Source organism: Ranitomeya imitator, chromosome 2 (genome assembly GCF_032444005.1).
Source record: "Ranitomeya imitator isolate aRanImi1 chromosome 2, aRanImi1.pri, whole genome shotgun sequence".
In the NCBI taxonomy this organism is placed as follows: Eukaryota; Metazoa; Chordata; class Amphibia; order Anura; family Dendrobatidae; genus Ranitomeya; species Ranitomeya imitator.
The window spans coordinates 275,799,167-275,818,947 of record NC_091283.1 but is presented as its reverse complement, the minus strand read 5'-3'; the positions used below and the strand labels follow the sequence as shown (position 1 = coordinate 275,818,947).

Genomic DNA, 19,781 nt, shown 5'->3' with positions numbered 1-19,781 from the left:
TGCAGTGAATAGCCAGGCGTTATGGAGGGAGGGGAGAGATGCATTGTATGGCTAAGGCTGGGGTCACACTAGACCGCAATACGGACGAGTGCAATGCGATAAAAAAATCGCATAGCGCTCGTCCCAATGTTAATCTATGGGGCAGCTCCCATCATCCGATATTCTCTCGGCCGTATTCAGGATCCGAGTGAAATCGCAGCATGCTGCAATTCTCAGCGTATCTCGGCCGAGAGTCGCCAATGAAAGTCTATGGGGGTGAGAAAAAATTGCACAGCACACGGACCAGCAGTGTGACGTGCGAGAAATTCTCAGGCATTGGGCAGGTGACAGGAAAGGCTCAGCCATTATTTGCTCATTTTGCAAGTGTGTGAGAAAATCTGACCATACGGATGTCACACGGATGTCACACAGATCATTGGATGCGAGAAAATCGCATCCTCGCACTGCACACGGATCACTGTTTTGGTAACATTTGTGCGATTCTCGTCCATCAAAAACGGACCGTTTTTTTATACGTTGTGTGTGTCCCCGGCCTAAGAGTGACTGATAGGAGAGAAAGAGACGTGAAGTATGATGAGTGAGACACATATGGAGTGTGATGGGGAGATACACATTGAGGCTGTGTGCACACATTCAGGATTTTTCGCATTTTTTTGCGTTTGTTCGCTATAAAAATGTGATAAAAACAATTTAAAAATGCATACATCATTTATAATGCATTCCGCATTTTTTGTGCATATGTTGCGTTTTTTCTGGGGGAAAAACGCATCGCAGTAAAAAACGCAACATGTTCTGCGCATGTCGTCTCCTCCTTTGATGTGGGCTCCGGCGGTGAGCCCACATCAAAGTCACGACATGTCGGCTGTTTTGTACAGCTGACATGTGCGCGCAATAGCGGCAGGTGAAATCGCAATTCACCCGCCGCTATTAACCTGTTAAATGCCGCTGTCAAATGCTGACAGCGGCATTTAACTACCGCTTCCAGCCGCGCGGCCAGAAATTAGCGCATCGTCCACCCCCGTCACATGATCAGGGGTTGGCGATGCGTCAGGATGGTAACTATAGAGGTCCTTGAGACCTCTATAGTTACTGATGCCGGCCTGCTGTGAGCGCCACCCTGTGGTCGGCGCTCATAGCAAGCCTGTAATTCAGTTACGGAGCAGCAATCTGATGATCGCTGCTATGTAGCTGAGCCGATCGCGTTGTGCCAGCTTCTACTTTCCCATGGAGGCTATTGAAGCATGGCAAATGTAAAAAAAAATGTTTTTAAAAATATGAAAAAAAAAAATTAACGTTTAAATCACCCCCCTTTTGCCCCATCAAAAATAAAACAATAAAAAAATCAAACCTACACATATTTAGTATCGCCGCGTTCAGAATCGCCCAATCTATCAATGAAAAAAAACATGACTGACATGTGCCCGCAATAGCGGCGGGTGAGATCGCGATTCAACCGTTCCTCTGTATGTGTTTTCCGTCCGGCGGAAACAGCTGTTTTGACGGATCCTGCAAAAAACAGATGAAACATGTGGCCATCCGGCGCTAATACAACTCAATGAGAAAATAACGGATCCGGCGAAAAAAAACTTATATGGCCGAAAAAAAAAGTAAATTGTGGAAAAAAAATGGATCTGGCGTGGAAAAACGGATCCGGCGGAAAAAACTGATCTGGCAGAAAAAAAAGGAACTTGTGGAAAAAAACGGATCCGGCGGAAAAAAACGGATTAGGCGGGAAAAAAAGGATCCGATGGAAAAAAAATGATCTGGCAGAAAAAAAAGGAAATTGTGGAAAAAAACGGATAAGGCGGAAAAAAATGGATCTGGCGGGAAAAAACGGATCCGGCGAAAAAAAACTGATCTGGCAGAAAAAAACGGAACTTGTGGAAAAAAAACAGATCAGGCGGGAAAAAAAGGATCCGATGGGAAAAAACTGATCTGGCAGAGAAAAAAGAAAATTGTGGAAAAAAACGGATCTGGCGGGAAAAAAAAGGATCCGATGGAAAAAAAACTGATCTGACAGAAAAAAAGGAAATTGCGGGAAAAAAAGGATCCGATGGAAAAAAAAACCTGATCTGGCAGAAAAAAAAGGAAATTGTGGAAAAAAACGGATCCGGCGGAAAAAAACGGATCCGGCGGAAAAAAACAGATCCGGCGGGAAAAAATGGATCCGGTGGAAAAAACGGATCCGGCGGAAAAAAATGGATCCGGTGGAAAAAACGGATCTGGCGGAAAAAAAACGGATTCTGCAAATGTGCTCGCAGGATGCGTTTTTTTCCCATAAACTTGTATTAGCGACAGATCGTGACGGATGGCCACACGTCGCGTGGTCGCGTCCGTCGTGCAACGGATCCGTCGTGTTTTGGCGGACCGTCGGCACGAAAAAACGTTCAAGTGCCAAAACTCCGCCCCCTCCTTCCAGACTTCAGAATGGGCAGTGGATGTGTTGAAAAACTGCATCCGCTGCCCACGTCGGGCACAAATTTCACAACGTGCGTCGGTACGTCGGCCCGACGCATAGCGACGGACTCGTACCGATGCAAGTGTGAAAGAGGCCTTTATGAGGGTTGAATTAAAAAAAAAAAAAAAAAAAAACGCGTGGGCGCCCGTGCAATTTTCTGCGCCAGAGGGGGAAAGCCGACGGCCGGGGCCAATATCTGTAGCCTGCTATGAATACCAGCCCGCAGCTGTCTGCGTAGCCTTTACTGGCTATTAAAATAGGGGGACCCCCCCCAAAAAAAATTGCGTGGGTCCCCCTATATTTTATAGCCAGAAAGGCTACGCAGACAGCTGCAGGCTGATATTCATAGCCTAGAGAGGGGCCATGAATATTGCCCCCCCCCCCCAGGCTACAAATACCAGTCCGCAGCCGCCCCAGAAATGGCGCATCTGTAAGATGCGCCAATTCCGGCACTTAGCCCCTCTCTTCCCACTCCCGTGTAGCGGTGGGATATGGGGTAATGAAGGGTTAATGTCACCTTGCTATTGTAAGGTGACATTAAGCCGGGTTAATAACGGAGAGGCGTCAATAAGACGCCTATCCATTATTAATCCAATAGTAATAAAGGGTTAAAAAAAACACGCACACATTATGAAAAAAGTATTTTAATATTCTTCATTTCACCATACTTCAGCGCCTGCAAAAAACGTAAACTAATAAACCGTATACTACCTATCCGCCGTAGTCCAATTAGTATCGAGTGTCCCACGACGATCTCCCCTATAGAACAGTGACATCAGGTGATGTCACTGCTCTATAGGACCCTCAGTGACACACTGACAGGAGACAATGGCTCCTGCAGTGCATCACTGAGAGGTTACCTTAGGACAAGGTCTCATTTTAAGCCAATTGCTGCCTGGGAAAATTTCTCATACAGCAATGGCATAAAGTGAGACTAGGGACTTTTTTTTTTACAGTGGCGGAGGAATACAGTGGTGGAAGGATACCTTCCTGCTGTCATTGTGTTCCTAGAGCCCCTAGAGAGCAGTCGCATTATCTGATGCTGCTGCTCTCCACGGGAGATCGTCGTGGGACACTCGTGGATTTCTGCGGACAGGGAGTATATTGGTTGTTTGTTTTTTTAATATTTTTTTTTACAGATGACACTGGCTTCGGGGAACAAAGTGACAAGTAATGGTGAGTATGAAATCTATGTTTAATGTACTGTATGTATGTATGAATGTATTGTATGTAGCATGTATGTAGCATGTATGTAGCATGTATGTAGCATGTATGTATGGAGTATTTTTTTTTTTCATTCAACACATTAGCCGGATGATGGGACTATTACTGTCCCATAATTGGCTAATGTGTCAATCACTGTCATTGTAGCAGGCATCGTCCGATGGGACTTGTAGTCCCATCGGACGATGCTTGCATACACGCAGAGACCCCCCCCACGCCGCACAGAGACCCCCCCCACGCCGCACAGAGACCCCCCCCCACTCCGCACAGAGACCCCCCCACTCCACACAGAGACCCCCCCCACTCCGCACAGAGACCCCCCCCACTCCGCACAGAGACCCCCCCCACGCCGCACAGAGACCCCCCCCACGCCGCACAGAGACCCCCCCCACGCCGCACAGAGACCCCCCCACGCCGCACAGAGGAGAGATCCCCCACGCCGCAGAGACCCCCCCACGCCGCACAGACCCCCCCATGCCGCACAGAGACCCCCCCACGCCGCACAGAGACCCCCCCACTCCGCACAGAGACCCCCCCACTCCGCACAGAGACCCCCAGACCCCCCCCACTCCGCACAGAGACCCCCCCACTCCGCACAGAGACCCCCCCACTCCGCACAGAGACCCCCCCACACCGCACAGAGACCCCCCCACGCCGCACAGAGAAGAGAGATCCCCCACGCCGCACAGAGACCCCCCCCACGCCGCACAGAGACCCCCCCCACGCCGCACAGAGACCCCCCCACGCCGCACAGAGACCCCCCCCCACGCCGCACAGAGACCCCCCCCACGCCGCACAGAGACCCCCCCCACTCCGCACAGAGACCCCCCCCACTCCGCACAGAGACCCCCCCCACTCCGCACAGAGACCCCCCCACTCCGCACAGAGACCCCCCCACTCCGCACAGAGACCCCCCCCACGCCGCACAGAGAAGAGAGATCCCCCACGCCGCACAGAGACCCCCCCACGCCGCACAGAGACCCCCCCACGCCGCACAGAGACCCCCCCCACGCCGCACAGAGACCCCCCCCACGCCGCACAGAGACCCCCCCCACTCCGCACAGAGACCCCACCACTCCGCACAGAGACCCCCCCACGCCGCACAGACCCCCCCACGCCGCAGAGAAGAGAGATCCCCCACGCCGCACAGACCCCCCCACGCCGCACACAGACCCCCCCACGCCGCACAGAGACCCCCCCACGCCGCACAGAGACCCCCCCACGCCGCACAGAGACCCCCCCCACGCCGCACAGAGACCCCCCCCACGCCGCACAGAGACCCCCCCCACGCCGCACAGAGACCCCCCCCACGCCGCACAGAGACCCCCCCACTCCGCAGAGACCCCCCCACGCCGCACAGAGACCCCCCCACTCCGCAGAGACCCCCCACGCCGCACAGAGACCCCCCACGCCGCACAGAGAAGAGAGATCCCCCACGCCGCACACAGACCCCCCCACGCCGCACAGACCCCCCCACGCCGCACAGAGACCCCCCCACGCCGCACAGAGACCCCCCACGCCGCACAGACCCCCCACGCCGCACAGACCCCCCACGCCGCACAGACCCCCCCACGCCGCACAGACCCCCCCACGCCGCACAGAGACCCCCCCACGCCGCACAGAGACCCCCCCACTCCGCAGAGACCCCCCACGCCGCACAGAGACCCCCCACGCCGCACAGAGAAGAGAGATCCCCCACGCCGCACACAGACCCCCCCACGCCGCACAGACCCCCCCACGCCGCACAGAGACCCCCCCACGCCGCACAGAGACCCCCCACGCCGCAGAGACCCCCCAACGCCGCACAGACCCCCCCACCCCGCACAGAGACCCCCCCATGCCGCACAGAGACCCCCCCACTCCGCACAGAGACCACCCCACGCCGCACAGAGACCTCCCCACGCCGCACAGAGATCCCCCCACGCCGCACAGACCCCCCACGCCGCACAGAGACCCCCCCACTCCGCACAGAGACCCCCCCCACTCCGCACAGAGACCCCCCCACGCCGCACAGAGACCCCCCCACGCCGCACAGAGATCCCCCCACGCCGCACAGAGACCCCCCCACGCCGCACAGAGACCCCCCCACGCCACACAGAGACCCCCCCACGCCGCACAGAGAGGGAGAGCGACACAGGGGGAGAGTGCAGTTTACCGGAGATCACTGGGACTGTGGGGAGGCGGAGACAGAGCAGGGGGAAGCACACGGCAGAGTGTGAGAGCAGAAGATGTGTGCCCAGAACCTGCAGTGCCTGGAGTACAGAGGAGAAGTGAGGGCTTCTTCTCTCCTGTGATAGAGAGCAAGTGGAGCTCGGCAGATAGCACAGGGCTCTAATAAAATGGCAGCTAGTCACACCTACAGCAGTGAGTTGTGCAGCCCCCAGAGGCGTGCCCAGCTCACTGCTAATGCTGCTGCAATGTTACAGATAGGGTCCGAGCCGGTCTATTATCTCCTATGTCCATGGGATGCCGTAATCTGACACTGATAGTGACCTGCTACTGCTGCAAATCCAAGATGTCAGCCCCCAGTGCATTCTTTCTACTCATATATCACACGAAATCTGTTTACATGTTTTACATGCATTCAAATCTGGGTTATAACAGCATGTTATGCTACATTACATTGATTAATTAATGATCTACAAACGCGGTACCTTCCCTTTAAGCCTGTTCCCCATGCCACCACAATCTTAGTTGTCCCACTCATGTTGGCTGTAACCTTCCCCTCTTTTAACTAGCTGTTTCACAACCCTAGGCCCAGACCTGTAAGTCACCTGTTACTAATTTAATATTCAGTATTTATTGGCTGATAGTGTGGCTAGACCACAGAATTAATACAAAAGATTAATATGTTGAAATGTGGACTTGTACCTGCATCAGAGTATTATCGCAAACGATTTTGATTAGTAAATGTGACCTCCTGAGTGCTGACTGCAACACTGTTTTTGCCCAAACAATTTTGAGTAGGAAATGTGGTCTACTGCATGCACAACACTATTAGCACAAACTAGTTTGATGCTGGAAGATTGATTTCACACAGGACAGGATCGTATCTAACTATATGACAAGCTAACTTACAGCAGCAGGAGTGACCTCTCTGCGCTGTTAAACTGAGAAAATAGCCAGCAAAGCATGTCCGCTTTTTATATGGAGAAGGACATGTGACTTAACCAATGACAGAAGCCCTTGTGTCATGACGTTGTTGGTTTCTGCGTTTTTATTTGGCTGCTGGAATACACACTAAGTTAATTACAGCGACTCTGACCTCTCCCCATTCATCAGCCCTTCCCCTCATCAAACACGAACCCCCCACCTAGCCAAAGTCCTAATGTCACGACTCAGCTGTTAGGTGACCCAGGACAAGGAGCTCTTTTCCTGTCCCTAACACTAGGGTGTGCCCTAGTTCGCCCTATGCCGCGGGATACTTCTGAAGTTGAAGATGCCAGGGCAGCCACACTTGACGTATCTGTTGTGTTAGCCCTCCGTCTGTTCTCTTCCCCCACCCAGGGAAGAGGGGCGCTACTGTGCACCGCAGTACACCAAACGACAGACAAGGCTACACAAACAAGGTTAAACTGAAAACACCATGCATACAAATATTCACTCACACATAACAGAAGGATGCATCAGGGAGTGGAGGATGGGGACGAAACCAAAGTAGAGGAGGGAAAGGAATTACCACACTTACAGACCATGCAACAGTCACAGATAACTCCTCCAAAACTCATTCTCATGTGAACACCTCTCTTCCTAAGCCATGAAACAAATGCTAGCTCTGACGTGGGTTTGAATCAGGACCCAGATTATAAAGGGGATGGGAATGGCTAACGGAGCACAGCTGAGAGCTCAGTTTCCAGCATGGTCAAATTAACCCCTGTTCTGCCAAAAGAAATAAACACCATTAAAAATAAGTGCTTTTCAGAGCAGGAGTAGCAGCAATCAGACGCTGTGGTGTTCTGGCTAGTCTCTGTTCCGGTGACAGCTAACAAAAGCGTTACTGGAAACGCGATCATTTACCGAAAAATGCTCAAACTTTGCTCTGGAACACTAATCCGAATGTGCTACGTTCGTTCGTGCCGAATTTGAGATTGGAGATCGTTTTCCAATAAGTTGCACATCTCTACTCCCCGTATTTTACACTGCATATTGATGCCTTCGTGGACAATCCTTTTTTCTTTTTTTTTTTATGGACTCCTAACAGAATGAGTCCTGTAACCTCACTATGGGGCACCGTCTCTGGTCCTCAGAACGGGCGGGGTCCTGAGATGCCATTTTTTGGCGTCTTATCTGCTGCTTTCAGGTCACTTCTTGTAACTGTTTTGCAGCTTTAGAAACCTGAAGGGCTTAATAGAAGTTGAAAAACTGAAAGTATGAACTGTGAGTTGTTTTTCATTTTTTATGCATTATGTTCCAACTTTTTGCACTTTTTCCGCTTGGTCACAGGAAGTGTCCACCTGAAAAGACACGGTGTGCACATGTCCTTACACTATACCAGCATCACTGCTCCTGTATCTTGTTTTCCCATGGTATTTTTTATGATTCTTTATCAGCTGATCTTCCTTCTATTTAGGATCCTGGCAAAGAAAATCGTTTTAGCGATCATCTTCTAGAAAATTTACATTAAACTTTAATGCATGGCTACGGACAAGATGGCGGAGAGAATATTACACGTCACCCTAGAGATCCTCTTCTGTCTTACTGGAGAGGTGAGAGATTCTGATGACGTCACATTTATTGATGAGTGAATATACTCGTTACTCAAGATTTCCCGAGCACGCTGGGGTGACCTCCGAGTATTTGTTAGTACTCGGAGATTTAGTTTTCCTCACCTCAGCTGAATGATTTGCATCTGTTAGCCAGCTTTGTTACATGTGGGGATTCTCTAGCAATCAGGCAACCCCCACATGTACTTATGCTGGCTAACAGATGTAAATCATTCAGCTGCGGCAATGAAAACTAATTCTCCGAGCACTAAAAAATACTCTGAGGACACCCAACCGTGCTCGGCAAATCTCAAGTAACGAGTATATTCGCTCATCACTAGTCACATTACATCATTCTTATCTATGGGAATAACAGATGGACAGAACTGGAGAGGCGAGGACTCTGGAAATGTCTGTAGTGAGATTTATTAAAGGGAACCTGTCACCCCCAAAATCGAAGGTGAGCTAAGCCAACCGGCATCAGGGGCTTATCTACAGCATTCTGGAATGCTGTAGATAAGCCCCCGATGTATCCTGAAAGATGAGAAAAAGAAGTTAGATTATACTCACCCTGGGGGGTGGTCCGGTCCGGGGCCTCCCATCTTCATAGGATGACGTCCTCTTCTTGTCTTCACGCTGCGGCTCTGGCGCAGGCGTACTTTGTCTGCCCTGTTGAGGGCAGAGCAAAGTACTGCAGTGCGCAGGCGCCAGGAAAGGTCAGAGAGGCCGGCACCTGCGCACTGCACTACTTTGCTCTGCTCTCAACAGGGCAGACAAAGTATGCCGGAGCCGCAGCGTAAAGACAAGAAGAGGATGTCATCGTAAGAAGATTGGAGGCGCTGGACCGGACCGCGAAGCCCATCAGACTGGACGGCAGCGGGACCGCCCCTGGGTGAGTATAATATAACCTCTTTTTCTCATCTTTCAGGATACATTGGGGGCTTAGCTACAGCATTACAGAATGCTGTAGATAAGCCCCTGATGCTGGTGGGCTTAGCTCACCTTCGATTTTTGGGGGTGACAGGTTCCCTTTAATGTGTCTCTCCATAACCAGGATTACACAGTAGTGAAGAAGACCACTAGTGATCGCTGTCAGGACCCTGTGTCTGAGAGATGGGAAAGACCCCTGAGCCCAATCACAAGGCCTCCACCTCACCCCCTGATATATGAGGAAATCAATGACCAGAAGATCCTAGAACTCACTTACAAGATGATTGCGCTGCTGACTGGAGAGGTGACACTGCTGGGAATGCTGGGACATTATACAGTAACGCTATGAAGGGATTGGGGGATGACGGTATCATTGTATGTGTCAGATTCCTATAAGGTGTCAGGATGTCTCCGTCTATTTCTCCATGGAGGAGTGGGAGTATTTAGAAGGACACAAAGATCTGTACAAGGACGTCATGATGGAGGTTCCCCAGCCCCTCACATCACCAGGTAATGGACAGGACTAAATACATTTAGCATATAATTATCTGTATGTAAAGAATGAATTCAGTCCCTGTATGTGTTTCCTCCAGATCTATCCAGTAAGAGGACAACACCAGAGAGATGTCCCAATCCTCTTCTTCCTCAGAACTGTAAACAAGAAGCTCCCAATGTTCCTCAGGATCATCAGGTAGATGGAGAGGGGTCATGAGATCTCCCCTATGATGTGTAGACGGCTGTGAAGGTCTGGCGCTCAGTCTTGTTTTATCCTCCAGTATTATATGCTTTATACTTGTACAATGAGAACGGTGGAGATGGCAGGATTAGAGCTGATCATAGATGTGACTTCTCCATCTGTCTGTGACTTTTACAATATTTGTTTCAGGGTGAAGATCTGACCCATGTTAATACTACAGAGACCTATGTGAGGGGTGATGAGCAATGTAAAGAGGAGATTCCTACATATGACTACCCAGGTGAGTAGTGACTACTAAATGTAGAGAAGTCACAGATTCTACTGTAATTACACACATGATCAAAATTGTTGGTGCCCCTCGTTTAATGAAAGAAAAACCCACAATGGTCACAGAAAGAACTTGAATCTGACAAAAGTAATAATAAATAAAAATCTCTGAAAATGAACAAACTAAAGTCAGACATTGCTTTTCAACCATGCTTCCACAGAAACTAAAAAAAAAAATCTTGCAGGAACTGCTGACACACTCCAGCCACATGAGGTCTGGCATTGTCCAGCATTAGGAGGAACCCAGGGCCAACCGCACCAGCATATGGTAGTAGTGTATCATCCATATGTCTCGTCAAACTCAATCTGACAGGTGCCACGCCCCCTATCAAAGTGTAGCAAAGTGTGTAACCCCGCCCCGCCTCCTGTCAGCCAGCTGTCCCCTGTGTCTGGCTGACTTCCCCTTTTGATATAGTTTGATATTGTTAATTTGATCCAAAATGATGATTATCCCAGTATTTCTTTTTATATTAGATTTTCTTAATTTGTTTATTTTATATCCTATTAGATTTTCATATTATATGTAAGTTGCTGTAGCTACTATGAGTATCAGGGCAGTGTGTTTTATTCATGTTTTATAACACACCATGCCATTTTATATATTTTATATCCTAGTCGTGTATTTATGTGCGGTTGCTTCTGTAAGCTGTATTCTTTCTGCCGACAAACCATAATGCACAGCATATACACACACAGTTTCTCAATTACAACATCATGCCTACATTATATGAGAATGCACTCAATATTATGAAAAGTGACAGTCATTGTATGAGTTTTAAAAGCCTTTATTAAAGCATGTATCAGACACAATACACTATATGTGAATTACAGCACGATATACAATAACATTCAGCAGGGCTGTGTGTAATAAAAATACGATCCTTAATAATTAAAATGCTATCCCAATGCCTGTTACAGGGGCTGCGCGGGTGCGCTGACACTACACATTTAGAATCTAGCCCGGTGTGGTTAGCAGATAAAATAGCCACAACTAGAGAGACGCATCGGCCTGTACAGATAATGACCAGTGTTAGTTATGCAGCAATGCTCGCTAAACCACAATATTGTACAGAAATCTAAAAAATCGAGTGTTTTTTATAATCACTAGTGTTCATATTAATAGTTACTTTTAACTATCCTTTTAGAGTGTCTAGTAGTTTTATATTCTTTGTCTGATATATTTCTACACAAAGCATCAAAACTATTTTGTAATTTATAATGCATCACAGTAGTTTCATATGAAGTTACATCTTAGGCTCTGTTCAGACTATTGTAATATCTGTAGCTTAAAATAGAGCCAAATAACTACTTTCAAATCTGGACATGCACCATTGATTTTAATGGGGTCTAAGGGGTGTTCTATCAAGGGTTCCCACATAATAGTTATGGAGAGAATAATGCTACAGAATTGGCCGTTCCATTTATAAAACAAAAATGATGAAAATTATCCTTGATAATGTGATAAAGGCTTATGCAATGGGTTTATGGATCTCTACAATAAACACCATGTGTAGAAATTTGGTTCTAGAACTTGTTGGATTAATGAATATAATAACGTTTGTCATATTTTATAACATACAGCTAATGATTCTTGCTTTTAGCTTGTATGTAACTGGTTAATGTTACTAATACCCTCTAACACGGGGTCATGGTTCTGCATTTTCTGAAGAGTTGAGCTTCATCATCACAGTTAGCACCATGTAACTGTATGCATCTCCAATAACGGCTATAGATGTCAACTTTTAACCTACTGATTGATTTACAAAATGTCAGGCTGGCATTTACATTTATGATGATTATTGCGCAGCTCCATGTAACATCCAATATACACTATTTCCTCACAAATGGATCCAAGATACACTATATCTCCTATATATATATATATATATATATATATATATATATATATATATATATATATATATATATATAGTTTGTAACAGTCTGGTTCAAATACAGACGGCAGTCATCTTATTTACACTGCACTTTATAAAATCTTTCGTTTGAAGGGTTATTCTGTATTTCTAAAGCTCAACTCTGTGTCGATAAGCGAGTAATTCTAAAATCACAGTCAAGCATATGTATCTCACAGTTTATTTTTCTGCGTTATGGTTTTAAAGTTATAATCATTTAAATAATAATTTTCTCATTAGATATGTGACTTGCACTATTTATTTGCTTTGGCTATATCATTTACAGTTTAACAATACATTTGATCACAAAAAAATGATCTTCTCTGGGTACCTAGAAATAACCTAGCAGCATTAGTAATCCCCTTTCTTTTTTCATTATCAAGAATCCCTGGGTTAAGATAACGTAAGTTTATATGCAAAAATCATTTAATATAGTGCGCCATTTATTTTCCTGGTGTTACTTTTTTTTTTTAAATTCGTTTATTAACAACAAAATAGTAATGTTACAAACATTTTGCATCCAAGATTGTCACACATAAACTGTAATATATATAAATTACATATTATTAAGTTCGGAATAAAATACAGTTATCATCCATAATCAACATTGTATTGTGATTATTAAAACTGTTGGATCAATGGTAACACATGAAATTTTACAAATAGACTACATCTACGCTAACTGCTAACTTGCCGCCGTACTCTACGTTAGTCTTCACTCAATACCCCTACTATACAACAATTCTATAAAGTAAAATGGGAAGAATTCCACCTGCCCCAAATTTTTTCGAATTTGCCTGGACATCCTCTGTTTTGATATAGCGTGCGCTCATATGGAATGATTGAGTTGACCAGTTCGATCCAAACTCCCCTAGTTGGGTTTGCACTACCCATCCACCTCAGAGCCAATACCTTTCTTGCCATAAAGAGCGCCTCACGTAAAAAAATATCGGTATAGTGATCCCAATTCTCCTCCTCCCATACTCCAAATATACATACTAATGGGTCAAGGGGAACCGGGATGGACAACAGTGATGTAAGTAGTGAAGTCACCTCCCTCCAGTATTGAAAAACAACAGGACAGCACCATATCATGTGAATGAAGTCTGCATCTAAGGAATGACAACGCATACATTCTGATGTTTGGAATCGACCCATTCTAAAAAGCCGTGTCGGAGTTAAATACGATTGATGTATTATGTATAGTTGAGTCATTCTGTTATTAACTGATGGGGATACTTTGGTTGGGGATTCAAGAATGTCCTCCCATTCCTCCCCTTGCATATTAGAAAGAAGTCCCTCCCACTTCCCCTTAACAGAGTTAACAGTAGACGCGTCTCCCGAAGATAGCATGTAAGTATATAGGGAGGAGATAAGACCCTGGGGACCCTGTGACTTGAGAATTCCTATCAATGGTAAAGAGGATATAGCACGACCTGTACCTGCCTGTCTCATATATGATTGTATGGCTGACCTTAACTGTAAATATCGAAAGAACTGGGATCTTTGTATATCATGCTTGACCTGCAACTGCTCAAAAGACCCCCCATCATACAGATCACCTATTGAGGAGACACCATGTCCAAGCCAAAAGTCAGCAGATGGGTGATTCAGCAAAGCCGGGAAATAGCCATTTCTCCACAGGGGCATTTCCGCCACGATATCCGTGAATCCTACAATTTTTTTAATTTGCCTCCAAACCGATCTCGCCAGGCGAAGTAGAGGAAGCATGCGAGGGATATTAATTTTCTCCAGTTCTAGAAAAGCCAGCGGATAGTCTGTTTGAGCTACATGGAGAAGATGGCTTTCTGAATTCGGAAGGCGATTATCGGGCATCCACTTATTCAGAGCCTTAACCTGACCAGCCAAATAATATAAATAGAAATCTGGTAACGCTGCCCCACCTCCCGACCTTGGTCTTTGTAGCGTAGATAGCTTAAGTTTGGGCCTAGATTTCCCCCATATAAAAGATGTAATTTGAGAGTTCAAACTTGTAAAAAAGGATTTAGGAATTAACACAGCACTATGTTGGAGACAGTAACTGAGCTTGGGGAGCACTATCATCTTGACTAAATTAATGCGGCCGGCTACAGACAACGGTAGTTTGCTCCAAGCTGTGAATTTAAGTTTAACTAGTTCTGATAGCGGGAATATATTAAGTTGTAAATCAAGTCTACTGCTCTGAGAAATATATATGCCCAAGTATTTAAAGCTGGGTACAATAGGGAGGGAGGAGAGAGCCCCAAGGCCAGGCGATGGAACATGAGAAAGGGGCATCAATGCTGATTTATCCCAGTTTATATACAGGCCTGAGTGTCTACTAAATATATCTATAGTGTCTATCACCCGCGGTAGTGTTACCTCCACCTCATCCATAAATATCACCATATCGTCAGCGTACAGACCAACTGTGTCCACCCGATCAGCTATATTTATACCTTTGATCTCGACAGAGGATCTTATGCGTATCGCCAAGGCCTCAATTGCAAGGGCGAAGAGGGCCGGGGAAAGAGGGCACCCCTGTCGGGTCCCTCTAGATAGTGAGAAAGACTTAGAGATGGAGCCATTAACAACTATACGAGCCTTAGGTTTCATATACAATAGGCCTACCCACTTCAAAAAACTATCTCCGAAGCCATATTTTTTCAAGCATGCTAGAAGGAAGGGCCACTCAAGAGAGTCAAAGGCCTTGGCTGCATCCAGTGACGCCAACGCCCAGGTGTTATCTGGCACCAATGAGCTATACTGAACCACTGACTGGACCCGTCTGATGTTAATAGAGGTATTTTTACCCGGCATAAAACCCGTTTGATCTGGATGTATAAGGTCAAGTATGACCGAATTCAATCTCGTGGCTAGAATTTTAGTAAAAACTTTATAGTCCACATTTACCAGTGAGATGGGTCTGTATGATCCACATTCCAATGGGTCCTTCCCCTCCTTTTTAAGTAAAATGATGTTTGCCTCGTAGAATGTGTCAGGCATAGAACCCCTCTCACACACCCCTTGGAACACCCTCAACAAAAGCGGTGCCAGTATATCTTTATACTTCCTATATAGTTCAATGGGAAACCCATCTGGACCCGGGGCCTTCCCAGAGGCCATATCCATCAAGGCCTTTTCAACCTCCTCCAAAGTAAACTCCGCATCCATAAAGGCCTGCTGAGCCGGGGTCAATAAGGGAAATGTTATATCTGATAGATAATCTAAATTATTAGGAATATCGAAGTCACATTTAGAGGTATACAGTGATTTATAATAATCATGAAAGCAGCAAATTATCTCCTCATTCGAGGACACTAATGACCCATCTGGTGTTCGAATCTGCAATACAGTATTGGAGACATTATGTTGGCGTACCAAGAAAGCCAAAAATTTGCTGGCCTGGTTTCCCATTTCAAAATAGGATTGGCGGGTAAAAAATAGTTTACGTTTAGATTTAGTATCTTTATACTGAACATATAGCCTCTGGGAAGTTAGCCACTCAAGTCTATTGCCACTGGTTGGGTCAGATATATATGCAGACTCTGAGTTCTTTAGTCGTTGTTCCACCTCGTCATCTTCCCGTGAAGTCACCCTTTTAATATAAGATATTGTGGAGGATAGACACCCCCTTAAATATGCCTTAAGGGTATCCCAAAATATTAGTATTCTGGGGCTCCGGGTGGGATAAAATGAAACCCTGCAGTTGGTCCACAGTTCTATCATTGGAATCTATCAACTTGAGCCAAAATGGATTCAATTTCCAGACTATGCCGCCATTTGATTGCCTAAATTTGAGTTTAAGAACAACCGGGCTGTGGTCAGATATTCCCCTATTACCATGCTCAACACTATCTATCCATGTTGCCAACCCCACTGATCCAAATATATAATCTAGGCGGGAGAGGGATCGTCTGGTAGATGAATGACAGGTATAGCCTCTCTCCTCTGGATGGCGCACTCTCCATAGATCCACCCAACCACTACCCTCCATAAATGAAGCTAATTGGGATAAAGTTTGAGAGGAGGGCTCCCCCACCACATCGTCACCCAATCTCAGCCTATCCAAGCGAGTATCCATGACTAGATTAAAATCCCCCATACAGACAGAGGCGTATCTAGGTTTTCTGGCACCCGGGGCAAGAATTCATTTTGGCGCCCCCCCCCACCCCCAGGACATATGCGATTTGCACACTCAGTCATGTACCGACGAGCTCCTCTCCCTAATGCTCCCAATGTTCAGTGAAAAACAGAAGCAGGAAGAGGAGCTCGATGTCACCAGACCATAAGTGTGAAAGTCGCATGTGAGTGAAGTGTCCATCTGACGAATACTGGAACCTGCAGAGCTGAATCCTGACATCGCAGCTACTGAATTCTCACAACAAATGCACTGCACACTTTTAGGATTCTCCCTTGCCGGTGGACAGTCATGTCAGCACAAGTATGTGATTTGTATACTTCTGATCACATTCCAACTAGATGTGCCCAGCCTCGCTCAGTTCATTTTCATAGAGTGGGGCCACACATGTCTAGTCAGCATGTGACCGCATGTATGTAAATCCCCAACATGAGAGAATCCTGACAGCGTGCAGTGCGCACTGTGAGAAGTCAGAAGTCTGTAGTCACAAAGAATGACTGCAGACTCATCACAAACCTGGACATTCCCTTTAATGCTCCTAACATAAATAAAAACATGAGAATTAGTATCACAAATAACATTTACATCCAGGAACCTTTTAGATGACGTCGTCTCTGGAGCCGTTCTCCTTCCTTTCTTCATCTTGTCCAGACCCCATGATGAGTTTTCTCATCCACAGCCGTCTCTGCAGACTTCCATCTTCTCCGCTCTTTTGCAGAAAGTCTCCACAAGACGCCCTTAAAGATACAAGTGTCATTATAATGCTCCTGTATAAAACATTGCCCCTCACTATATTGTCTGCACAAAATATGACCCCCACACTGTCCCTCTTATGGTACATGCTCTTCACACTGACCTCTCCTTTCCATACCGGCCCCCTCTTCACACTGACCTCTCCTTTCCATACCGGCCCTCTTCACACTGTCCTCTCATACTGTGTCCCCCTATAGGGCCCAGTATTTATACTGTACTCTCTCATCACACTCCCCCTCCTTGGTATACTGTCCCCTCCTGGCTGTGCCCTTACACTGTCCCCCCATGCTATGCGCCCAATGCTCAGTTTCTATTCTGTGCCCACTCATTTTTCTCCCCCCATACTATCTCATCACACTATTCCCCTTCCTTCTCATTCCACAACCTCCCATTCCTTCCCCTCTCATTCCACCACCCCCATCATTTCCTCCTTTGCCTATTCCACCATACCCATCATTTTCTCTTCCCCCACCATCCCCATCATTTTCTCTTCCCCCACCATCCCCATCTTGGCCCTTTCCACCACCATCATCATTGTCCTTTCCGCCGCCATCACCACATCACCATACTTGCCCATTCGACCACCTCCATCATTTTCCCCCCCTCCAATATCATCAGTGTGCTTTCCACCACCACCATCCTTGTCCATTCTACCACCTCCATCATTTCTTCCCCCCCTCATTATTGCCCTTTCCACCACCTCCATGATTTCCTTCTCCCCCACCACCATCTTTGCCCATTCCAATTTCCCCCTCCATCATTATACTGCCTCTGTACAAATCCCTAGTTAGACCGCACATGGAGTACTGTGTCCAGTTTTGGGCACCGGTGCTCAGGAAGGATATAATGGAACTAGAGAGAGTACAAAGGAGGGCAACAAAATTAATAAAGGGGATGGGAGAACTACAATACCCAGATAGATTAGCGAAATTAGGATTATTTAGTCTAGAAAAAAGACGACTGAGGGGCGATCTAATAACCATGTATAAGTATATAAGGGGACAATACAAATATCTCGCTGAGGATCTGTTTATACCAAGGAAGGTGACGGGCACAAGGGGGCATTCTTTGCGTCTGGAGGAGAGAAGGTTTTTCCACCAACATAGAAGAGGATTCTTTACTGTTAGGGCAGTGAGAATCTGGAATTGCTTGCCTGAGGAGGTGGTGATGGCGAACTCAGTCGAGGGGTTCAAGAGAGGCCTGGATGTCTTTCTGGAGCAGAACAATATTGTATCATACAATTATTAGGTTCTGTAGAAGGACGTAGATCTGGGTATTTATTATGATGGTATGATGGAATATAGGCTGAACTGGATGGACAAATGTCTTTTTTCGGCCTTACTAACTATGTTACTATGTTACTATGTTACTATCATTGCCTCTCCCCATCATTGCCCATTCCACCACCTCCATCATTTCCTCCCCCTAACCCCATCATTGCCCATTCCACCTCCATCATTGCCGATTCCACCACATCCATCATCTCCTCCTCCCCCTCCATCCCAATTATTGCCCTCTCCCCATCATTACCCTCACCTCTCCTCCCCATACGCACACACAAAACCATTTACATCTCTGCTACGCATGCACGCACACACAAAACTCACAGAGCACCTCTCACCTATATACACACACACACAACACACACACAGCACCTCTCACTTATATACACACACGCACAACACACACAGCACCTCTCACTTATATACACACACGCACATCACACACACAGCACCTCTCACTTATATACACACACGCACAACACACACACGCACAACACACACACAGCACCTCTCACCTCTATATACACACACGCACAACACACACACAGCACCTCTCACTTATATACACACACGCACAACACACACACGCACAACACACACACAGCACCTCTCACCTCTATATACACACACACAATTTACTACCGACCATTGCCCCTGCTCCCTCCCTATCCTGGCTGCAGGCTCCATATAGCCGACCAACCCCCCAACCCAACCAGCCCCCTTAAATATCAAATGTTATCAGATTCTAATCTAGGTTCGGACGGTGGGTGTCTTCAGCTCCATTACCCAGCCGGTCCCCATGGTCTGGAGCTGGAGCACACTTACCACCGTCCAACACCGCAAAGCAGCAGCCTATGCTTCGCCTGCCCTGCTGTGTCTGTGTGAAGAGAGAGTGACGTCACCGATGCTGGCGCTTCACTGATGCGGAAGTGCCAGCAGCGGTCAGCGGCACCTCAGCGGTCGTCAGAAGGGATCACAGTTCACAACAGCCAGGCAAGTCAAGGGTACTAGCGACAGCGGCGGCACAGCCGCGGCGTCGCTGTACACCTTGGGATTTGACTACGGCGCCCAGCACTTTCTCTGAGCCGGCTGTCAATTTGACAGCCGGCTCAGAGAACGGGATTATCTCAGACTGTGGGGGCAGCAGAATGCCGCCGACGGGGAGCCTCCTTGGACCGCCACATCATCAGGCGGCCCGCTGGCGCCCCCCTGTCGGCTGCGCCCGGGGCTCATGCCCCGGCTGCCCCCCCCTGGATACGCCACTGCATACAGATGATGTTCGCATCTGGAAAGCTCAATGCAAAGCTCATTGCCATTCGGAGTATTGATAAATTAGCTGGAGGAGGATTGTAGACACATAAGATGACGTATTC

The 19,781-nt window shown here is 47.2% G+C and overlaps 1 protein-coding gene across 2 annotated transcripts in view; it reads left to right on the top strand.

The window, feature by feature from the left end:
• The window catches only part of LOC138666903 (zinc finger protein 773-like), a 54,445-nt gene that overhangs the window by 11,381 nt on the left and 23,283 nt on the right, over positions 1-19,781 (top strand). The window contains exons 2-6 of one of the 2 annotated variants that reach the window (XM_069755084.1): positions 8,253-8,388; positions 9,440-9,619; positions 9,702-9,825; positions 9,909-10,006; positions 10,202-10,292. In XM_069755084.1, the coding sequence (XP_069611185.1) occupies positions 8,317-8,388; positions 9,440-9,619; positions 9,702-9,825; positions 9,909-10,006; positions 10,202-10,292 (565 nt within the window). In that variant the 5' untranslated portion in view covers positions 8,253-8,316. Of the gene's footprint in view, positions 1-6,758; positions 8,389-9,439; positions 9,620-9,701; positions 9,826-9,908; positions 10,007-10,201; positions 10,293-19,781 lie in introns of those variants that run through there. The other variant, XM_069755083.1, reaches the window with a different exon arrangement.